The following is a 21,698-nucleotide window of genomic DNA, read 5'->3' as shown; positions in this document are numbered from 1 at the left end:
CACTGTTATGAGGATTTGCTGTTTTTCTCTGTTTTATATCATTGTAAACTTCATATCTTTAAGTTTGGTTTTGGACTGTTGGTCAGACAAAACAAGTAATTTCCCACATTGCACTCTGAAATTGTTATGGTTTTTGTTTTTTTTTTTTTTTTTACTCTTTTCTAGCATTTTATAGACTAAACAATGAACCAATTAATCAAAACAAATTAAAATTAACTGATAATGAAAATTATGATTAGTGGCAGACCTAGTTCCATCCACATCAGTATTTGTACATTCTTTTCTAAATTGTTCAATATCCTCTCTCAGTTGGCAACAACAAACTTCTGACAGCCATCATCTGCCAAGATGTTCTGTCACCTACTCTCTAATCACTTCTGTTCTGTTTGTTTCAGTAAAGCCAACACACAATTCAAGGTTCTCAAAGACATTTCTCTGGTTCTGTTGCCAGACAACTGTATTGTTATGAAATATCAATCAAGAGTTATAAACTGTATCTTGTAAACAAGGATATGGAGTAAGAAATTTTGCATTTCACATTAGTGCCTCATCATGTGCCTTAAGGCTGACAATCATACTTAACTGTTTCTGAGAACCTTTGTTTTTCCAGTTCGCAATACAACACAAGACCAGTGTTTTCATGTTTATTCACTGTGGATTTTCCAATCTTAAAGCACCTTCTCACTGGTGTCAAAAGCTGGCTCTGTGTAGATAGGATGAGAAAAAGATGTATTTTCAAATGTGTTGCATGAGTGCAGGAAGATGATAGAGATCAGGCCATTATCAAATATGGGGAAGAATTAAAGGGGTGCGTCACCCAAATTACAAAAGACAAGCTTTTTACCTCCACTCTAGTGATATCTAGCCATGCACATAGTTTTGGTTGTATGTGGCCAGGTTTTGAGATATCCCCTTTGCTACTATAGCTGTCATCCAGAGGTGAAAGGAATTTATTAGTGTTGGTCAAAACATAAAAAACGTACATTTGGCAAACTTAACAACACTGTGTCTTTCCAGAAACACATCACTCAGATACTCTGCTACTGTTTCCACAGATTTCCACCTTAGGAGGTCATTTTCATCTCATTTCATCAACTCATTTAAAAATGACTGTATGTGTATTTAGTACTGAATCTAGTACTGATGCATTTTCTCCAGTACACCTCACCTAGAATATTATTGATTGCCTTCATACAGTTACACTGCAGGCCACCCCAGACTCAACGCATATAACATAATATCTCAGGTTTTACCTGTTAGACTCACATGACAGCCCGTCATCTGTGATATGAAAACATCAGATTTACACACAGTCAGACATAAAAATATGTATGCTGATCAGTAATAAAATAAAATGAGTGTGCTACAGTTCAGATAATTACTCTGATAATTATGTGCATTTCATTTTGTAGGGTAATACAGAAATGAACAGTATTTACCTTTCCACAATAAGGTATGAAAATGCTGAACATCTGCGCAGATAAAGGAGGGTATCTAATGAATCATTTGTGACCATTGTTATGCACCTGGGATGTCCACTAATACTGCATATTTACCAGTCTTGCTGTACAGGGGGCTCAGCTAATTGCCACTTACTAATAGCTAATAGCTAATAGCCGTAACAACTGACAGTATACAGATAGACAACAAAACACATTCACATTCACATCTTTGGTCGATTTAGTGTCTACAGTTAACCTGCATGTCTTTTGAACTTTTTCACAGACCCAAAATATTCAAAGCCTCAAACTAGCAAATCACATTCAACAGTTGTGATTCTGGTCCAGCCACAGAAGTATGCATATCCTCTGCACTGAAACTCCAGAAAACCACCTCACAATTCAGTCCTTTAGTGATAGCAGCTTCTTGTAAACTTGCAATCTACTGGGAGGATATTGACTCCCTGTCATACAGAATGTGTTGTTGGTGTGTAGTGGTGACAGTCTGGACAGCAGCAGTGTGTTAGTGGTGGTCTTGGGAAAGCGTGGTGCTCCCTGTGCAGTCAGCGTGTTGATTTGGAGCTAACAATGTTGGTACTGTTGGACTCAACTCCCAGCAGGGGCTGTCACACTTTGTGTGTGTGTGTGTGTGCGCTGTGTGTGTCTGTGTGTGTGTGTGTATGTGTGTGTCTGTGTGCGTGTGGGGCTGGGTTCCCACAAACTGACAGAGTCAGTTTGTGTGACCCTGCCACACAGGCCCTTAGATAATACAGCCAGCTGATGAGGTTACCCAAACGGCGGTGGAGGCCCAGCATGCTGCTAATGATGAGAGGAGTGTGTGTGTGTGGGGGGGGGTGGGGGGGGGGTTACAGATTGAGCAGAGGAGGGTGACTCCGTTTGGTCAGAGATATTACTGTGTATGTGTGTGTTTAGGGGGGACACCTGCCCCACATTAGGCGAGAGAGGCTCTGACCTTAGCTGCTATAATATCAGTGCAAGCTCTGATCCCCAGATCAGGCCTTCTTGGCGCTTCAGAGGGGTGAGGGAGCGAGGGGAGACAAGGGGGGAGTCATTCAGTGTCCCTCGCCCTGCCTCCACCAGTGCCACAGCCCACTGAGGGGTGAGTAATGTGAGTAATGGAGAGTAATAGGGTCCAGATAGTGAGTGTGACCATAACCCTATTGTATCCTGTGTCAGCGAGGTCAGAGGTCGCCCATCGCGCATACTGGTCCCGGCCCCACCCGACCCATTTGGGCCATAAATGAGTTTACCCAACACTAATTACCGAGGGCCTGCCAATGGGCTGCGCTGCCTAACGGGCCTGACAGCTGCCTCTTAGACGTCCTCACCCCCCCACCACAGCCTTTTCCTATCCTGCCCACCCTTTAACCCCCCCCCCCACACACACACACACACACACTGACATACATAAACACATCCCACTCCTCACCACTAACCTTGGCAGTACATGTGTGTGCTGATGCCAGCAGCATCCCTCACAGTCTGGGTCAGTGCTGGCCTTTTTATGTATCACTCCTCGTAGACAACTCATCTGGATTTAATCAATGAATTTCATCAGAATTTATTTTCCAGAAATATTTGATCAAAGATCCCCTCCACAATTGTTTTAAGACATATAAAATACTTTTTTATAACAATAATTTGTCCGCTTTTTCCACAAAAAAGTTCAAGTTTGTATTATTACATCTCCTTCTTCTCCCTCATGTAAAAGTTCAGATTCTCTGAATATGTAAATAACGTTCATTTCAAAAGTTGAACAGCTGGACAAAAGGTGTCTCCTACTTTATTGTAAAGTCCATTCTCAGTGTTTGTGCACCGGAGGCTTCAAGTTTCCACATCACACTTGTGTAAGTTGCATACTGGACCACAATTGGCTCCAAACTAGTTGTGATGTCACAAATTATGCTTGTAGGTACACATCTTAAACTGAGATTTAAGGTGAGCACAGAGAAACTTCAGCAGATGAATGTGAAAACAAACTATAAAAACTACAGAAGTGAAACTTTTCATAGAAAATGTGCACAAGGCCCTGGTGGTCTAGGGCATTGACCAATAACTGCAGCATCCTTGGTTTGGGTCTGACCAAGGACCTTTGTTGCCTGCTGTCTCCACTGGTTTCCTGTCAGCTCTCCACTCTCCACTATCTAATAATGGCATAAAATGCCACAAAAAACAAAAAAAATACTGCCATTTATCAAAACAAAAAGATGAAATTATTTTATGCAGTATTTTCAACAGGCCTGAGTAGTGTCATCAGCTCTTCCTTTCAGGCTCATCAACCTTCAGGGCACCTTGGTGGCCTCAGGGCTTATGGCACCAATCATGAACCACAACATCCAGGTTCACATCCGGCCAGGGATCTTATAATAATCCTAATAATAATGAAAACATTATTTATATGGCTATTAAAAACAAGTTACAAAGTGGTTGACAAAATGATCTCATTACTCTAGCTGCTCGGGAGATAGTAGATAGTATCACACAATCTTCCTCAGCAGATGGAGGTTGCCCAGTTGTTATGGAACTGTCTCTGAGAACTTTAGGGCCTCCTCTTCCATGTTGGCTTACAGGTGAGACTGAGATTGCAGTTGAAACTATTTCACAGATGAAGAATGAATGTTCAATCTCATTGATTAATGGTGATTACAATCATTTCTCCTGTCCAATCTGGCCCTTCTTAACATGATTCCATAGTGACGGGGGACAAAATCTGCAGTCCGTAGTCCTGTTTCTGTTCAAAAATGCATTCTAATGTTCAACCAAAGCTTGTGTGAACAGGAGGAACAATAACAGCAACCAACAACTCTTTTTACATACCTACAGGCATGTGCGTATTGTATTAAGATAGACTTGAAAAATGTGAACCTGTCCTTTAATTTTTCAATCAACCTCAGTCTCCACTTTTCAGTTTCAGTGTTTGAAATGTTTTCTCTTAAAGATATCTATCACTGCTTGTTCCCAATGTCACCTCAAGTTTTCAAATGCCACCCTCAGTTAGTTATGACTGAGTAAAGGGTTCACTTGTTGACATATGACTGGTGGGCCCATCCTCCAGCAAATGAAAACACACTGTTAGCTACAGAAGCTACATTTCACATCCCCACAGTGGAAAGCATCTGTGATTCTGAGACTTAAATGTACAATAATATATTTTATCATTATTACTTTTTTAACTTCCCCTTGTCCTGTGTTCAGGGCAAAGCCTCCACACACAGAAGACACTGTCAGGAGACGATCTTAAACAAAATAAAAGGACTCCAGCACTAGCTATCTTGTTAATTGAATGTACAGACTTGTGTCAGATTCTGAGAGGGTTCCTAATCTTCAGTGTGCTCTAACACAGCTGGGGGCTAACAGCTTCATTCCCTCCACTGTGGTTTACACTATACATCTACAGTATGCCACCTGGTTTATCTGCAGGCTGCAAATGACTTGTTAGCAATGTTGCCAATCAGTCTTTATTCCCCTGAGAATTACCAAATGATTAAATGATCCAAACTAGTTGTGAGGTCATAAATCATGCCTGTATGTACACACCTTTAACTCAGATTTATCTTGAGCACAGAACAATTATTCTGAACATTGAGCTCAAATATCCAACTGGACCAAAGGAACAAGAAGGAAAAAACATTTTAGACAATACTGAACATTTGGCAGGTTCTCATGTTTGAGCATGTGTTGCTGTTCTGTGTTTCATATCATTTGAAATTGAATATATTTGGGTTTTCAGCCAGTTGTTTACAAAAACTTTATAACATCTCTTTGGTCACCAGGAACTTATAATTGGCATGTTCTTTATTTGTGATGTGTTATACATTAAATAAGTAATTTTACAGAATAATCAGTAGGTTAAGTCATAATAAAATGTGTTGTCATTTAATGTTAATTAATATGTGAATATGTCTCTTATGCTTTCATTCATACCATCTTTCCTGAAACATGCTTGTATTTTCTGTCCCACAAGCTTTGTACACACATCCTTTTTGTTGTGTTGGTTGGATGAATAAACCTTTAGCATCTGCATGCTACTTCTAGTTTTAAGGTCCCTCCTTTTGGGGGTTGAAGGGGCCTTTTTTTTCTGAATGGAATATCAGCTTGTGAGTGCTGTCCATGCTGGAAGTTATAATGCTTACGTTTCCTGGCTTAAGAGGTTTCCCTGTGTAAAACCTGTCTGTTGCCCTGCCCTCAGAGTTGCCCAGTCACCTGCAAGGATTTAGCTGACATGGCTTTCAGTAGAGATAGTGTTAATTGATGGTTTGAGTGCAGTTTCAAATGTTTTTTCCACACTGTGAAGGTAAACAAATGTAGCCTATCACTGGGTCCTTGTCTTTTGGCGGTTTTTAAGACAACGGATATCAGGACACATTATTTTACATCATCAAACTGTATTTTAGTCTTCTTAAATATGTTTTTTTGAGTGAAGTGATTATTATTTCTCTATGCGTCTGACCTCCATCTATAGTATTTTCATCCAGCCAACAGCATTTGTCACTTACTATCTGTGTGTGTGTGTAAAAGACTGGCCCTCCCCCTGTCCGTCAACCCTGTAGGAGGGCACTAAGCCCTGAGACTCAAGCCCAGCCCAAAAGAAGCCCCCCTACCTTCAGCACCCCTGGTCACCACCCCACCCTCTACATAGCTTCTAACACCCAAACATACCCCGTCAGCCCTCTCCCACAGCGCTCCTCCCCTCTCCTTTCACCGCTCCCCCACCTCTCCACATGCATGGCATTCACCATGCATACCTAGGCTGCTAATTCCAACCTGCCACTCCAATCAAAGGATCATGAGTGTTGTAGTTCTCTTCTCTTTTCTTCTGCTGGGAAACAATGCGTGATGGATAGAGGCAAGGATGTGTGTGTGTGTGTGTGTGTGTGTGTGTGTGCTACTATGTGACAGCAAGGAGAATCCTTATTTAATAAACTTTTTTAACACTTGTTTGGTTTTATCATGATAAACACATAGTGTTTAAAATTGCCAGACAAGCCTCACGTGCCTGTGTGTGCTCTCACCTCTAGAGCCATCCACAACCGCTGACATAGACATATCTGGTGCACTCTTATTCCTGCACGCTCATGTGAAGACGTGATGATAGCAATTGTCTAACAATGGCAGAGTTGTCCCTCTTATGATGACACTGTCTCAGTGTTAGAAATAAAGTAAATGCAGTGAAAACACAATGTTAGTGAGTCTTTATAGTATCAGTCTTATGGTTTATATATGTTATATATACAAAGAATTGGTTAGGGAATGTTCAGAATGTCTGTCAGTGTCATTTTTTCAGTTTTATTTAGATTGTTATTAATGTGTCATGTTAGATCTACTGTGGGAATACTGTAGTAAGTCCATGACAAATCAAAAATACTTTGACTTACATAATTGTGACAAACAATTCTGTGCAAACGTCTGCAGTCTGTGCTGCTTGTATCTGGTGGTTTTTCCTTCTCCTGCTGGCATTGCATAGAACACACCAAGAGCCAATCACTGTCATTGACCCTCACACAGTCTGCGGTCATCCTGTCCTCAGTCTGTGATGTTTAACATTTTGAGAGGTTTCATTGTTCTGGTCCATGATACAGCTGCTGGTTGACTGTGACACTCGGCTAAGAGGCTTCATGTAAAAAAAAAATTGAGGTGGAAGGAAATGAGGCTGTGTGGCAGTTGAAACTAAATGCGACACTTCTTTCTGATTCTCTATGTATATACAGTATATAGCTATTATACTGTTTTGCCTGTATGAAAATGTCCTATGTGGTTAAACTGGCACAGTGTGAGTCTGGGACTGGGATTGGTCCAAACGACATCCTTTTCAGTCAGTATGGTCTACCTCAGATAAGAACAATAAGGTGCAGATGATAAATGGTAAATGGACTGTATTTGTATAGCGCCTTTCTGGTCTTCCAACCACTCAAAGCACTTTTACACCACGAATCACATTCACCCATTCACACGCTCATTCATTCATAAGCTGAATGGGTACAGGGGCTACCACGCAAGGTCCCAACCTGCCCATCAGAGGAAATCTAATCATTCACACACTTTCAATTAGGGGTTAAGTATCTTGCCCAAGGACACATGGACATGCCGACTGGAGGAGCCGGGAATCGAACCGCTGATCTTCCAATTAGTGGACAACCCGCTCTACCTCCTGAGCCACAGCCGCCCAATAACATATTCATCGTCATTAACATCCTGGGTTCATCATCATAGGTTTAAATGCTTTTTGTGAGACATTGAATTCTCACTGTCTGTCTCTCCTCTCTCTCTCTCTCTCTCTCTCTCTCTCTCTCTCTCTCTCTCTCTCTCTCTCTCTGTGCAGCTCCTTTGTGACGGGCACCGCATGCTGTGAGAACTTCTCCCCTCTTCGCGTCTGGGATGTTGAACGGTAAGTCATGAAACAGCTCTGACATGCTACAGCCTGCACGTCGTTCAACACACTCAAATACTCCCTGTTTTAATTCTTATTAACCTTAATTACAGCAACTCACATTATTATCTACCTATTCAGCTGCTGCATTTATTGAGGATACTGTCACACCGGATGAAAACGGTGATTGGCCACTCATATGGATGCTCAGAGGGTTATCCTCAACAAGAGAATTTCACATTTGACTGCTAGTCAGGATGTCTTTTACTTATTGATGAATTGAAATGGCTGTCAGTATTACACTTTAGGTACAGGTACTTTATTAGGAACACCTGTGCAATCTAATGTAATCCAATACAACAGCTCTGCCATAAATTCTACAAATTTACGACTTTATATATTTATTATTTAGGTGGTAGTGGGTGGTGGTGTACTGGAGTAAAGCACTATACTCCATACTACACGTCATATACACAAGGATATTGAGGATGTGTCAGACAGCACTGGCTGAAGGAGAATGTAAATCAGAGGAGTGTGGTGAACCTCTCATATTATTCATTGCAAAACTTTTGAACAGCTGTACCAATCACAGTGGTGCACACAGGGGAGAGATTATGTACACTCTGGGTGCTTCCCCACTCACATGTCTTACTCACATCTTAACTTGATGGCTGCTGTTAATGCAGACATTACAACAGATAAACAGTTCCTGAAATTAAACAAATTGGTCAGACACATTGACTGTTAATAAATATGGAGTCATGGCAGCTCCCCAAAGGTGAAGCCAAAACATCTGGCCGCCCCCTGGTGGCTGGCTGCACTGTAGGTCATAAATCCGGCCCCCTCCATGTTAGCGGATGGGACATGAGCCAAACTAAAAAATCAAAGTACATGTCAAATACATTTTTCCCAAAGATGGTTTCTGTCAGTATAGGTAGTTCTCATCATGCTGATGTTTGTTCCAATGCTCATTTTTCCAGTAAGTTTGTTTTTAATTGGTTATTTGATGACATAAAAACGGTGTGTGACGTCATGATTGACAGCTGTGACAGCCGCTTTCAAACCTCCTTCAAACAGTGGGACAGCAGAGGGGGCGCGCCCCGCGGGCCGTCATCCCACCACCCAACACTATGTACAGACTCTGGCTCCAAATGACGTCACACAAGCAAGATGGCAGCTCCCAGAAAGGAGATATTTTGGCTTCACTTTTGCATAGCGGTAGGAAGTGGAGACGCATCGACCATATTTACATAGGCTACAGTCAATGGTCAGACATGGAGGTGGATGCACTGCTGCACAACATCAGAGTATGGAGCTTACTTCTTAATACTTGTTGAGTATCTACAGTATATTGACACATAAAGTCCAGTATTTGGACAGTTATACATTTTTTGTTCTTCAGGCTCTGTGCTTCAGCACATTCCATTTGAAATAAAATAATGGTTACTACATTAAAGTGCAGAGTCTCTGCTTTACTTTGAGTAGGTACTGTTACATGACTGTTACAACAGTATAGAAAGAACTGTGTGGGAGATATAGCACCCAAAGTTTAGGGTAATTGGACAGATACACATGAAGTCAAACAAAATCACCACATTTAATATTTAGTGTCAAATCCTTTGCAGGTAATGACTGGCTGAAGTCTTTGAAACATAGTCATCAGCAGACGCTTTGTATCTTGGCTCATGAACTGTTCTTTCTTTCTCAACAGTTTCTTCTTTCCATCATTTTGGTAGAGGTTGATTTTTGTTTCATCAGTCTATAGAATTTTGTTTCAGAACTCGACCGCTTTCTTTTTGTATGTTTTTGTGAACTGCAGTATGTCTTTCTGTTTTGAGGCTTACCAGGGGTTTGCATCTTGTGCTGAATCCTCTGAGGTTCTGGTCAGCAAGTCTTCTCCTGATCATTGACATTGAAATATGTCTTTCTACATGCTGGAGAGAATTATTGAATTGCTGTGCAGTCATGAAAGGCTTTTTCTTCACCATGTGAATGCTTTTCTGATCATCCACAAGACTTGTGCTCCTTGGTATACCAGTTCGTTTCACATTTTCTAGTTTTCCTGTGTTCACCTCAACTCCAGGTGTGTTCAACTGTTGATTTTGGCAATCCAACTACCTTTGATATCTCTGACAGACAACTCCACTTTAATCAAATGGCAACTCTCAACTCTCAATCAACTCTGAGCCATGTGTGAGCTCTTTTGTGCTGAACTAACGTCTGCCAACTTTTGACTTCAGCTTGGAGTGAGATTTTGCGGGATGGGGGACGTAGGGGGGTTTAATGGGTAGCATTTTTGATATACACTCCAGATATTACACATATTTTTCTTTTTTTTTTTCTTTTATTTGGTGTGAGATTTGAGAGATTGATTTGAGAGAGATAGAGCGTGTTGGCAACCCTGTATAATGTTAACCTAAAATGAAAAATGATGTTACTATATTTCAGCATTGAGGTACTTACATTCATGATTTTGCATAGGCATACTAACCTAATCTATCATTGGAAATCACAAGAAAGTTTCAGAGTGACAGAGACACAGAGTGTCCCCATAACCATAGCAACTCACATTCACTCCTGCCTTCGTGCACATGATGTGAGAGGAGAGGGAGAGATGCTATGCTGCCACCAGAAGAGTCGCTGACCAAGATTATTCTGAGCAGCATGTATGGGAATAAATTACAACATAATAGATTTGTGTATATTTCTCGCTTTCCCCCGATGGTCTGAATAAGTCACTGCTGCACGGTGCTGCTGTTGTACTGTGCTGCTCTGTCTTGTTTGTCTGTGCGCTGTCAATGTCCTCTTTTCGCGCCGTGACATTATCAGTTATGAATTTGTTTTTCACTGCGTGAGAAAATAGACATTTTCAATTGCATGAGTCTCATGGTCAGTGCGTGAAAGTTGGCAGCCCTGTAATGTTGAAACTACTGTCTGGACTGTACATATTTCTGTACATAGAGACCACACACTCAATATTAAGCAAAAAATAAACACTTTAACACACTAAATTTCCCTAAATTCCCTTAAAAAAAAAACTCCGCAATGCAGCATAAGAGTTTTGGTGAAATGTGCAGAGTATTAATGGATGCCAATGCACTTTTCTCCAGTTATATAAAGTTTCTATTGGCCTAACTGATCATTCATCTGTTAGTAAATGTGGTTGCTGGGAAAGTGAATCAGGATAATTAGCATGAATTTGATGGAAAGTCTTTCCAGAGCCCTCCCACCTGATAGCTACATCCTTAGATCCTTACTGGCAGTTTAGCAGCGCTCCAGAGCGGACATGAGGGAGCAATATGATCAGCTATAAATGTTCAAAATAAAATCGATAGCCTTTCAGTTTGTGAAAGAGCACAGTAACATAAGTCTGACATCCTTTTTAGGCTCCGACTGATATTACAGGACTAATCATAATAACAGTGATTGTGCGGCTGCATACTTTTGTATTACTGTATATTTGTCTTGAATTATCCAAGATGCATTTTGAACTGAAAATAAGAAAAAAAGAAATATTTTTGGTTAGTAAAGAGAAAGCAGACAAAGTTGCAGTTGTGTTTTTATGGGGGAGCTGTTCACGGCCATCTCTGTAACTTTCCGACACTGACATTCACACCCACTTCACGCAGCGATTGGCCAGCTGGGCAGAGGAGAGAAAGGAGTCAAGGTGAACAACTGAGAACAACAGTATGACTGCCTTCCAGGAGAGACTGTCTGAAAATATGCACCGTAATCCCCGTATTGAAACTATCTCGCGTCTCCCCCATCCCCCTTCCCCTCTCTATGACAGTTGGCTTTTCACTCCGCCATTCGGAACAACTATAAACACCTTTGATTTCCGACGTACGAAGTAGGTCTGATCGACCATAAACTGACCCTCACCCATTATCCTCCTTCTCCTCTCTCGTTAAGTCAACCATATTCAGTCTTGATGAAAGTAGAAGCTATCATCATCAGCCTATGCTACAAAATCCTTTTGCGCACGTACAGTATGTTCTTTCCTGTGTCTCTCTACATGTGTATGTGCTTTCATACATTCTATGTACCATGTTACTAGTGTTTTCACACCTAGCTGTTTTAAATTTTTGATTCCAGTTCAGCTGCATTATAGTTAAACAAACTGTGATTATGGGCTACTGACAAAATGTCATCTCATATACCAAATTTACCAAAATAATGTTCTATTGAAGTGAATTTTTCATGTAAATCATAAAGCATCAGTGCATGAATGTAGCAGTAACACAGTATGTGGCCCCTTGTTGATACAAAAGCAAATGAAGCGCAGGTTTGAAAACACCCTGGAACACACTCGTCCCGAACAAGGAGTAGTTGAAGGTGAGGGTCTCTGAAAATTCCTCTCTTTGAAAGGTGAGGCTTAAACCTGATCCATGCCTGACAAGGCTGCTGTAATTCCCAGCTTTACCTGGGCCAATTAAAACAGGCCGACACAACACAACACACAAAAAGCTGCTTCCTGCTGCCAAATGGCCTGGAAATCTGAGGAGGGGGAAGGAAAGCAGATACACAGGGAGAGTGAGGAGAAGGGATGGGTGGGCAGGTTATTCTGGAGGTTGCAGGTGTTGAGGGAAATTGGTTTGGTTGGAACTGAGTAACAAGGTGTAGCAGACCCAGATAATGCGTGTGTTTTTTAAGTCCAAGTGATGTTTTTTTTTTCTCCCTGGCCAGACATAAAAATGAAATGTATTTATGACGGAACAACATGATCACAAAATCTTCAGAAACCATACTAAAATCTTAAAGATATTTTGTGCTATCAATACTTTATTGGCTAAGAATAGTTAGAATACTAAGATAAGATAAAGAGAGCAGTTAATAGGGTTAAAATCAATGCAATCCAATTCAAATTGAAAGAGAAGCTCTAGTTGTATGCAAGGTTAAACAAATACGTCATACTTGTCATATAAATATGTCATATAGGCAGGCTGATCATGGGTGAGGGGCATATTTTTAAAAAGCTGTATTAAATATTGGAAAAAGTAAACATGTCCTGTCTTGTGTCACCTTTTTCAATATTTATTCAAGATCATCTTGTCCAAACCCTAACTAAATGCTTAGAATTGCCTAAACACAGCAATAAAAACCTTAATCTCAGTCATTATCTTGATAAAAATCATAAGCCTACAAGCATTTTTTCACAAAATGTATTTTCTATTGCAGGTTTGTAGTATATAAACAGAATTTTAAGAGAAAGGTTCAAACACTTCAACACAAGTCTGAACCATAATCATCAGTCCCTCCTAGATTTAAAATTTTTATCCATGCCAACTGGATGAAATGAGTTCTCTCCTGTCATTCTCTCCTTGTGCAACATAATAAAATAGGCTGCAGCATTCTCTAATAAATGATGAAACTGATATGGAACTGTGAGAATAGGAGGCAAGCTCACACTCACAATGGTTAGTGAAGACTTCAACAGCAAAATCAGTTTTCAAGTCCATCAGTGATGCAGCCTGTGAGAGAACAGAAACCACTCTTACCATACCATGACTGCTGTCTCCACCAGTGAGCATTGTGGCTCTTTCTGTAACAGTCCTTTCATGCATGAATAGAGATATAATCATAAGACAGACACCTACTGCTGGACTGCCCCCATTCAAATGAATGAGAGGGCTACGTTTCTTCACACAGGACTAATTTCATTCTGAACAGATAGATGAAGCCAGCAATATTACGTATTACATGTCTGAAAAGGGCTTCTGTTAGCAATCAAGCAGCAGAGCTGTGAATGAGCTGAAGTCAGTCAATAATCCACTACAGTAGACTAATCAGTGAGAAATGAAGGGATGAATTAGCATCCCAGATTGAAGTATGTCATCTTAGTAGTGGTACTGATGTGGGCTTTGAAACATAAATCAGATTCCAAAATAAACTCCACACTGACAAACTGCATCACAACTGGTCTAGTCTTAGTCTACTTTCAAGAAGCTGTTGCTTATCTAAATAGATAAGCAGGCGGGATTTTAGTGAGGTCAGAGTCTGAGGAAGTGAAGTGGCTTCGCTGTTATTGTCCTGACAAACTGTAACAACATGAATGCAGACACCTTTAGTGTTTCACACAGACATTCACACAATTGTGCGTTGTGATTTTCCATCTGATAAACAGCTGAGCAGCATACCAGGCTGGGTGTGGGTGTACAGTCAGATGGGTGCAGGGTGAGGGTGATCAGGGTGCATTGTTCATATTTACTGTTACGGCTTTGTTTGTCCAGCTGTTTTGTTGCTGCTTCTTGTCTAAGCGGTGGTTGATTGTAGATACTGACGGAGACGGAGTGTCACTGAATGCAAGATGCTTCTTATTTAACAGTTGTGCAACAGGTCAAACAGCTGCAGCTCGTTTAAGAAGACTTTGCATTAAAACATTATTAATTCATTTGTCCATTCATCTGTTTTTCACATTATAATTTAGTTTTTACTCGCTAACAAAAAATAAAATACGTTTTGTTATATTTCTGTTTTTTTCAAAGATTAATTTTCATTTAGTTTTAATGTCGTCAATGAATATTCTTAGGTCATAGTTTTCATTGACGATGTTAACACTCATCTGGAAGTTGTTTTAAAATATTCTTTTATGATGAAGAATTTGTTTATCAAATATCTGAACTGATTTCTTAATATGTTAATGTTCTTTCATTTGAAATGGATACCCTTTATGTTAATGTCTCACTTGTGAGAATCCTAAATTGCACATATTGTACAGTACACACACACGGACACACTGGCTCACCCTCAATCCTCACCTCTTCCTCCCACACACACCCGTCAGCCCCTACACACCCTCCAGCAGCACCTACCAGCATCAGCCTCAACCCTGTGCATTAGCACAACCGCATGTCCCTTTGATTCAAGATCCATGTGAGCCAAAACATCATAAACAAGACACTGTTACACCTGCAGCACCAAACAGCACCCAGCAAAACAGCTGCTGCCACAGCCAGATTACAGAAAAGAAAACCGCACACTTCCAGGAAGCATTCCAGCAGTCACTTCCTGTCTTAGTGGAAAATAGTGGTGTCTCTGTGTGAGATGCTTACAAGTTGAAGAACAGACCGAAGAGCTGATGCTGGACTGTTTGGACACGTGTTGCGCATGTCTGGAAAGAAATGGAGTCCCAAAAAAGTCTTTTTTGCTGCCAAACGTTGAATATTTGTTGGAACTGCAATTGTATTCATTCTGCGTGAGGAATGCCATATGTAAGGAAATGGGTGATTTATTAAATATACTAATGGGGTCAGCCCCAAAAAAGATCAATGATTGAATGAGTTATGAAAAACCAGTGACGAGATTGTTTTTTGCAAATCCAAACCTGAGACTCTGCCTCTAGCAAACCCCATCGGGGATAGGTTGAGAATCTTCCCCTTGGACGACCTTCCATGACAATTAAATCTTGGAAGACAACACTTACAGCTCGGTGGAAGGCCAGTAATATCCTGCAATATAAGTTCTCTCCCACTTCATTTACCCCAATCTGACACAAGCCCACATTCACCATCAACAAAAAGCTTTTTATCTTCTCCCACTGGAAAGAGTGAGGAGTAACCAGCCTGGGACACTTGTTCAGTGACGGTCTGCTAATGCCCTTCAACCTTCTAGAGGATAAATTCAATATATCAGACTGCAGCTTTTTTCAGTACATTCAACTTAAAAAAAATCATTAACAAGACCAATAATCCTCAGAGTGCACTACCTCCCCTATACCAGAACCTCCTCTTTCTCAAGCCAAACAAAAAGATATCTCAAATATACAAGATCCTTCTTTCTCATGACACCTCTATTTCACTGCCTATAGATACATGGACCTCTGGCCTTCAACTACATCACTCCAACATAGACTGGCAAGCTATTTGCAACAATACTTTCTCCATGACAGACCACCCCAAGACTCAGATAATACAAATCCTACATAGAACACACGTCAACACTTAAAACTTCACCATATGGGATTCTCCAATAATGACAAATGCTCTCACTGCCCAGACGCCACTAATGACCATATTCATGCATTTTGGCTCTGCTCATACATTCAGTCATTCTGGTCCGAGGTCATGGGCATCCCCCTTTGCCCTTCTGTTTGCTTACTAGGTGATCTCTCCTCCATCCACATTCCAAATAAAAGAATGCCTGCTTCATGCATATCTCACTGGACTGGAGCTGCTTTAACTCTTAACATGAAACGTCAGGAATAATATGCAGGAGGGACCTGAGGGAAACAGAAAGGTAGAGTCTTGTAAAAAATATACTGGACTGTTTCATGGTGTTGTGTTGTGTTGCTGAGCATAGAGCTCCGCTAAAGCCACTTTGTTATGCGTCTTTTAAACTGCGTCTTTCTCTCACTGTCTCTCTCTCTCTCATTGTCTCTCTCCCTCTGTGTGTGTCCAGTAAAACAGTGCCGCAGATTTGAAACCTGCTTTTCTCAGATTTTAAATTTCAGACACAGTTTCTGCTGCAGTAGTCAGTCTGTGTTGATAAATCAGGTGCAGTGACTTGTATGAATTTCCATCCTCTCCTCCTTTTGTGCCTCGAAACAGCCTTAAAATACATTACATTGGCTAAACATGCAATTTTCAGCGGTGCTGCTTTTCTTCCTTTTTACCTGTGCAAAACCTTGCCTAGTTCTCAGTAAATTGTTTACTACAAAGGGGCTGCAAATCCTCAGTAAATAGTCCTCCAATTGTGGACTTCACTGGCTAGTCTACTGCAGGCATTAATGAGCTACTCAGATGTAACTAATTAACATTGATTCTGTGAAAAAGACAAAGGTCAAAATGAAACTTGAATTTGTTGTCCTGTTATATTCTCCCTGCATGCCAGTGTGTATTGTTTACACTCATCCAAAGAGTATGAACCACCACTCTGTATCATGTTGTTACCTGGAAAGATAGAGGGAAGCGGACTGTGTCTTTTTGCTTTGTTGCAAAAAGATCAGTGTAACTGTTGCTGACTAGCTTTTTTCAGACCTTTCAACTTGGGATGCCCCGATCTGATGCGTTTGATAATTGAGTAACTGCATTAATACAAAATTTTATTTAGTTTACAGTTGTCTCTTCTTCAAATGAGCCTGGAGGTCTGCAACAACAAGCAACATATTATTTTTTCATGGGGGGGGGGGGTTCTGTTTTTTGTTTTCAGAAAGTCATTCAAGGGCAAAGAAATTGAGGCAATCAAGACATTGATTGTGCTTGGTACAAACTCATCTTTTTTTAATACCATGTAGACCACCAATACAGGCCCAGAGTTTAATTTACAGAAAAGAATCAAATTCACATCACTATACTGGCCAGAAAAAGGACAACTGTGTATTTTCCTCAAATCAGCCCCAGCTTGGTTAATAACTTCCATGACTACTCTACACTTGTGCCGTCACTTTTTATGTTGGCACCTATGAGTACAAGTTGAAAAACGTATGTGGTAACACACAAAAATGACAGGGGGCCCATAAAGCCCTGGCTACCATTCAGCTTTTGTGGCTTTTATTTTAATTTAATTTAACACAGCGGCACAAAGAGTTCTTATGATCAGCCATATAGAGGGGGATCCCACACAAGTGGTGCCATCGGAGCAGCACCCCAACTTTTCACACTGTCTTCGCTCATGGCTAAACACAGAGGGGGAAAAAAAGCATCAAAGAGAAAGGATTCCTGACCATCACTCCCAACTCCCAAGATGCCCCTCTGTTTCTTCAGAAAGGGAGCCCTCCTTTTTTTTACAATCATAATGGCCAGACCAGGATTCCTGGCATTCCTGACACTGAAAAGAGTGGGGTTAAATGTCTGCGTCGGGGTGGACGCTCTGTTATACAAATTGCAGTGTTATTGTCTTTGTAGCGCACGCGTATGTGTGACATTTTGAAAGTGGGCATTGTTGATGGGTCCCAGCAGCCAGCACTCCTCCTCTCCACTGTCTCTGCCAGGAAAGCTCACATTCCTGCTGCAGTGAGCTCAGAGGTGCAGGGTAAATTGGGTGGACGTGCAGCAGGTTGCATGGCTCCCCTCTGTTTGTTTTAAGGAATCAAAACCTCAGCAGGGCTCCTTTTCTCTACCTGTCTGACGGCTTTTGACGAGAGGGCCTGTTTCCCAGTGCGTCCCCAGGCTCCTGTTTAGAGCTCAGACTTAACTTTACAAGAGCCTCCGACCACTTCTGTCACAAAAAACACACACACTGCTTTTCTTTAGCTGTCCCCACACTAAAGGATAATGCCTTTAGCTTCTTCTATTTTTTTTCAACATTCATTAATGATTCCTTTCACAACTTGTGTGTGTGTGTGGCCCCTAAAGCCAACATGGCTCCTGCAGTGAGACCAGACAGGCTTAAATCAGGACTTAGACCCTGTGTGTCACACAGCCAGTAGCCCCTTCATAACAATCACTAAGTCTGTGCCCCCCAGGGCCACCAGTCTACCCATCTTACAAAGTAGCTGCCATACTGCAGCTCCAACTGCTTCTTTCTCAAGCAGCAATTATTTATCTCAAAAACTGTTGATTCCCAGTTCAATCTTTGTCATTTTAATTGCAATTTTCTGCAACAGGCTTAAAGGTTGAATCACTAGGGTTAGGACTAAGGGTAGGGTTACAACTTGGATCCTGTTTTTGTAGTTTGGGCCATCTAGCATTTCTGTTATTACATTGTAAGTAATTCAATATTCAACAAGTCACACAATTTCTGTCCACAGCGACACAATCAGTTAGACGATCAGGCAGGTTGTTCAAGCCATCAGTTTATCCAGATGATCTGAACCACTTTATTTGGTGGTCAAACTGAAAGTGAGGACACTTTACATGTCACCAATTGCTCAGGAAAACTGTGCGCACAACTACTGTAGAATAAGTACAGTGGGTCGAAGTTGAAGTTGGTGTGTAAACTGTGATGGATGTTTGCAATGGGCAGTTTTGGTGTAGACTCCTCCTGACATCCTCCTCACAGCAGGAGGATTCATCCCTTCCCACCTGGACCAATGCAACTAGAGTACCTCCTCACCTGGAGCCCCTGTTTCTGCTGCCATACCTCTGCAGCTTGTCCAGAATGTTGCTGCCCGTCTGATTTTTTGACCTCCCCAAGTTTTCCCACATGTCTCTCTGTTCACTACTCTGGATCCTGCTGCAGCTCGCAACCAATTCAAGACTGCAGAAAAATGAAGGGAACTGCTCAGTCCTACCTACAAGCCATGCTCTCACCTACCCTCCAGTGGTACCCTTATGCTCCCCTGCCTCTGCACAACTGGGCTGCTGGTCACTCCCAGGACCCTGTGGTCACTCATCTTGGTTCAGTCTGTCTCTGCTCTGACCCCACAGTGATAGAAGGAACTCCTCACTGAAGTCACTGAGCATCTTACACCACACGCTGAAAACCATCCTCTCAAACTTTTGAGCTAAATGCTTTTATTGCAAAGAACTTTATATCATATCTAATTTCTTAAATCGCTAAAAAAAACATTATTACATATTAAATATACATATATTACATGCTAAATATATGTAAAAATAATTTTACCTTTATTTACTCTTACCTTTGACTAATCTGGGGGTTTGTTTCCAACCTGCTTGATCGTCTGACTGCTTGAGTTTCTTCTCTCATCTGACTACAATGACAACAACATTATTATTACTGATAGAAATGATGGTCAGAACTATGAAAATAAGACTCGTGTAATATACCTGAATTATCCTTTAACAGAATGTCAGTGAAGTTACTGGACCTTGAGATGAGATGTCTCCATTGGAATTTAGTTTTCATGTCTCTTTACTCGTAGTGAATCCGATTTCTTGGCATATCCACTGTGGCTGAGCTTTAGTTTGACAGCAGTTTGAGTGGCATTACACATTCATGCTCGTCCCTGTCTTCCTCTCCTCTCCTCTCTCCTCTGTCAGCTCTACCGCCTGTGTGATGTCTTTCACAGGTTGGCCATATCCCTTGCGGCCCTTTCTTGTCTACCAGTGACCTCTGAACCTCCCACTTGTCCGAATGTTAGAACTTCACCCTCAACGGCATGCCGTGACAGTAAACCAACCTCAGATATGCTTTAGCAAGTCTTGCAGTAGACCATGCCCAGTTTCTGTTGCTCTAAAGATCTGTGGGCTGATATCACATTTCAATAAAATGTCTACTCTACACTGATAATACACACTAGAAAAACAGAAATCTTTTTTGTTCCAGGTTCATCATTTTTCATCATGATGTAAATGTATAGAATATCAACAGCTATACCTTTATAACAAGAGGTGCAGTGGTACATTTTAATTCCAAGCCATTCAGTTCCTTATGCTACTTTCTTTGGTTTGGTACAATGTGTGAACCAAATAATCACTGATCCACTCTAGTTAGGGCTATGTCTTAGTATGTCCAAAACAGAAATTTGGAAGCATTGTGGTTTCACAAAAATTACAAATAAAGTTACAGTTACTGTATCAAATGTGCTGAACCATTTGCAACCTTATTACCAGATCTATTGTAGAGCTTGAGCCTGGCTATAATGTTCCTTCACATGTGCATCGCTCAGTCATCCAGGAATTATCCATTGCTCAGCACCAGTTGACAGACCTCCAGGGCTTCAGAGAGCTTCAAGGATAAGGCAATATTTTATATTTTTCTTCTTGTCAACAACTCAGATCCAAATCAACAATGAATTGGTCCACTAACAAGTATTGTGTGTGTATCAGTGCCTGACATCTTATTCTCTGTGCCATAGAGCTCTATTGTTGTCCAAAAACACAACAGTGAGCCACACTGTTGCACTGGATAACATGTTCCTTCATCCCCATGAACCCACACACTGTTTACATACACACACACAAGTTTATTTCAACTTAATCATACTCACACTGTCTTACTGCCAGAAATACTCACTAGAGCACCAAACATGGAGTCTTTTAGCAGTAACATTGGAGCTTGGGGTTGAGAGCCACGGGCAAAGTATTGCATTGTTTCCTGTACATTCATTCTGTCAGGTGTGCCACTGCAGAATTATGAGCCCTGCTGCTAAAATTTCACACAATGATTAATATCAATGGGATACTAATGATTTTCACTAGCACACTGTGCAAGACCCTATGTTATCGTGGAATTGTTTTGAGTCATCGACTAGTGCATCATATCCCAGAATCCTCCCTCTCCTCATTCTTCAGATGACATTTATGTAAAAGGTACGGTTATAATAGTAGCTAGCTCCTTTAAGGAACAGGGCAGCATGTAATGTGTGCATGTATGTGGTTGAGCGAGAGAGCAAGCGGCAGAAAAGTGACATTGAATGCGAGCGGAGCAGATGAAAAGGTTAGTAGTAAATTGTCTGGTAGTAAATGTACAGTACAGACTACAGTGTGTCAGTTAATAAATGCTGCAGCTTCTCAAGACCAAGAAAAGTCTCGTCTGTTTCCCCAACTGTTGGAAAAGTGAAGGGGGTTAGCACCAAAGTTAGCAGCAGTGGGTTAGCCTAACTTGACCAGGCTCACTCATTTTAGTGTCGATCTGGGCTGACCCCCCCCCCAAGCAGTCAACCTAGGGGAAACACTGTATTGACAGATACTTGTACATCTTTGGACAGTAAGAAAATTACAGAATAACATCAGCTTTATATTTTTACAGCAGCAATTATGGAAAATGTTTTCATTTTTCAAAATAAATGACAAAAATATCTTGCGCGTTTTCTGTTTCCTTTGCTGTATTGACAAGTTACCAACCCATGACCCCAAAACCAAGGTACGGTACATACTGGTACATAATGTGTATGTGTGTACACCATACTTCTAACATAATCCACAGGCAGTATAGCATCATATAAAGTTACATTTGATTTGGGGCTGATGACTTTAACAGGATCTGACATTAGCCACCCTGTGATCTTTACAGCTTACAGCCTGTGA

The 21,698-nt window shown here is 41.1% G+C and overlaps 1 protein-coding gene across 1 annotated transcript in view; it reads left to right on the top strand.

Moving 5' to 3' along the window:
* fbxw4 (F-box and WD repeat domain containing 4) overlaps positions 1 to 21,698 on the top strand; it is a 70,806-nt gene that overhangs the window by 40,435 nt on the left and 8,673 nt on the right. Inside the window, exon 6 of the mRNA XM_067609268.1 lies at positions 7,780 to 7,845. Within this exon, the coding sequence (XP_067465369.1) occupies positions 7,780 to 7,845 (66 nt within the window). The remainder of the gene's footprint in view (positions 1 to 7,779; positions 7,846 to 21,698) is intronic.

The sequence above is a fragment of the Thunnus thynnus genome, chromosome 14, assembly GCF_963924715.1.
Source record: "Thunnus thynnus chromosome 14, fThuThy2.1, whole genome shotgun sequence".
Taxonomy (NCBI): domain Eukaryota; kingdom Metazoa; phylum Chordata; class Actinopteri; order Scombriformes; family Scombridae; genus Thunnus; species Thunnus thynnus.
Note: the sequence above shows the minus strand (reverse complement) of the source record. Positions and strands in the feature narration are given on the sequence as shown.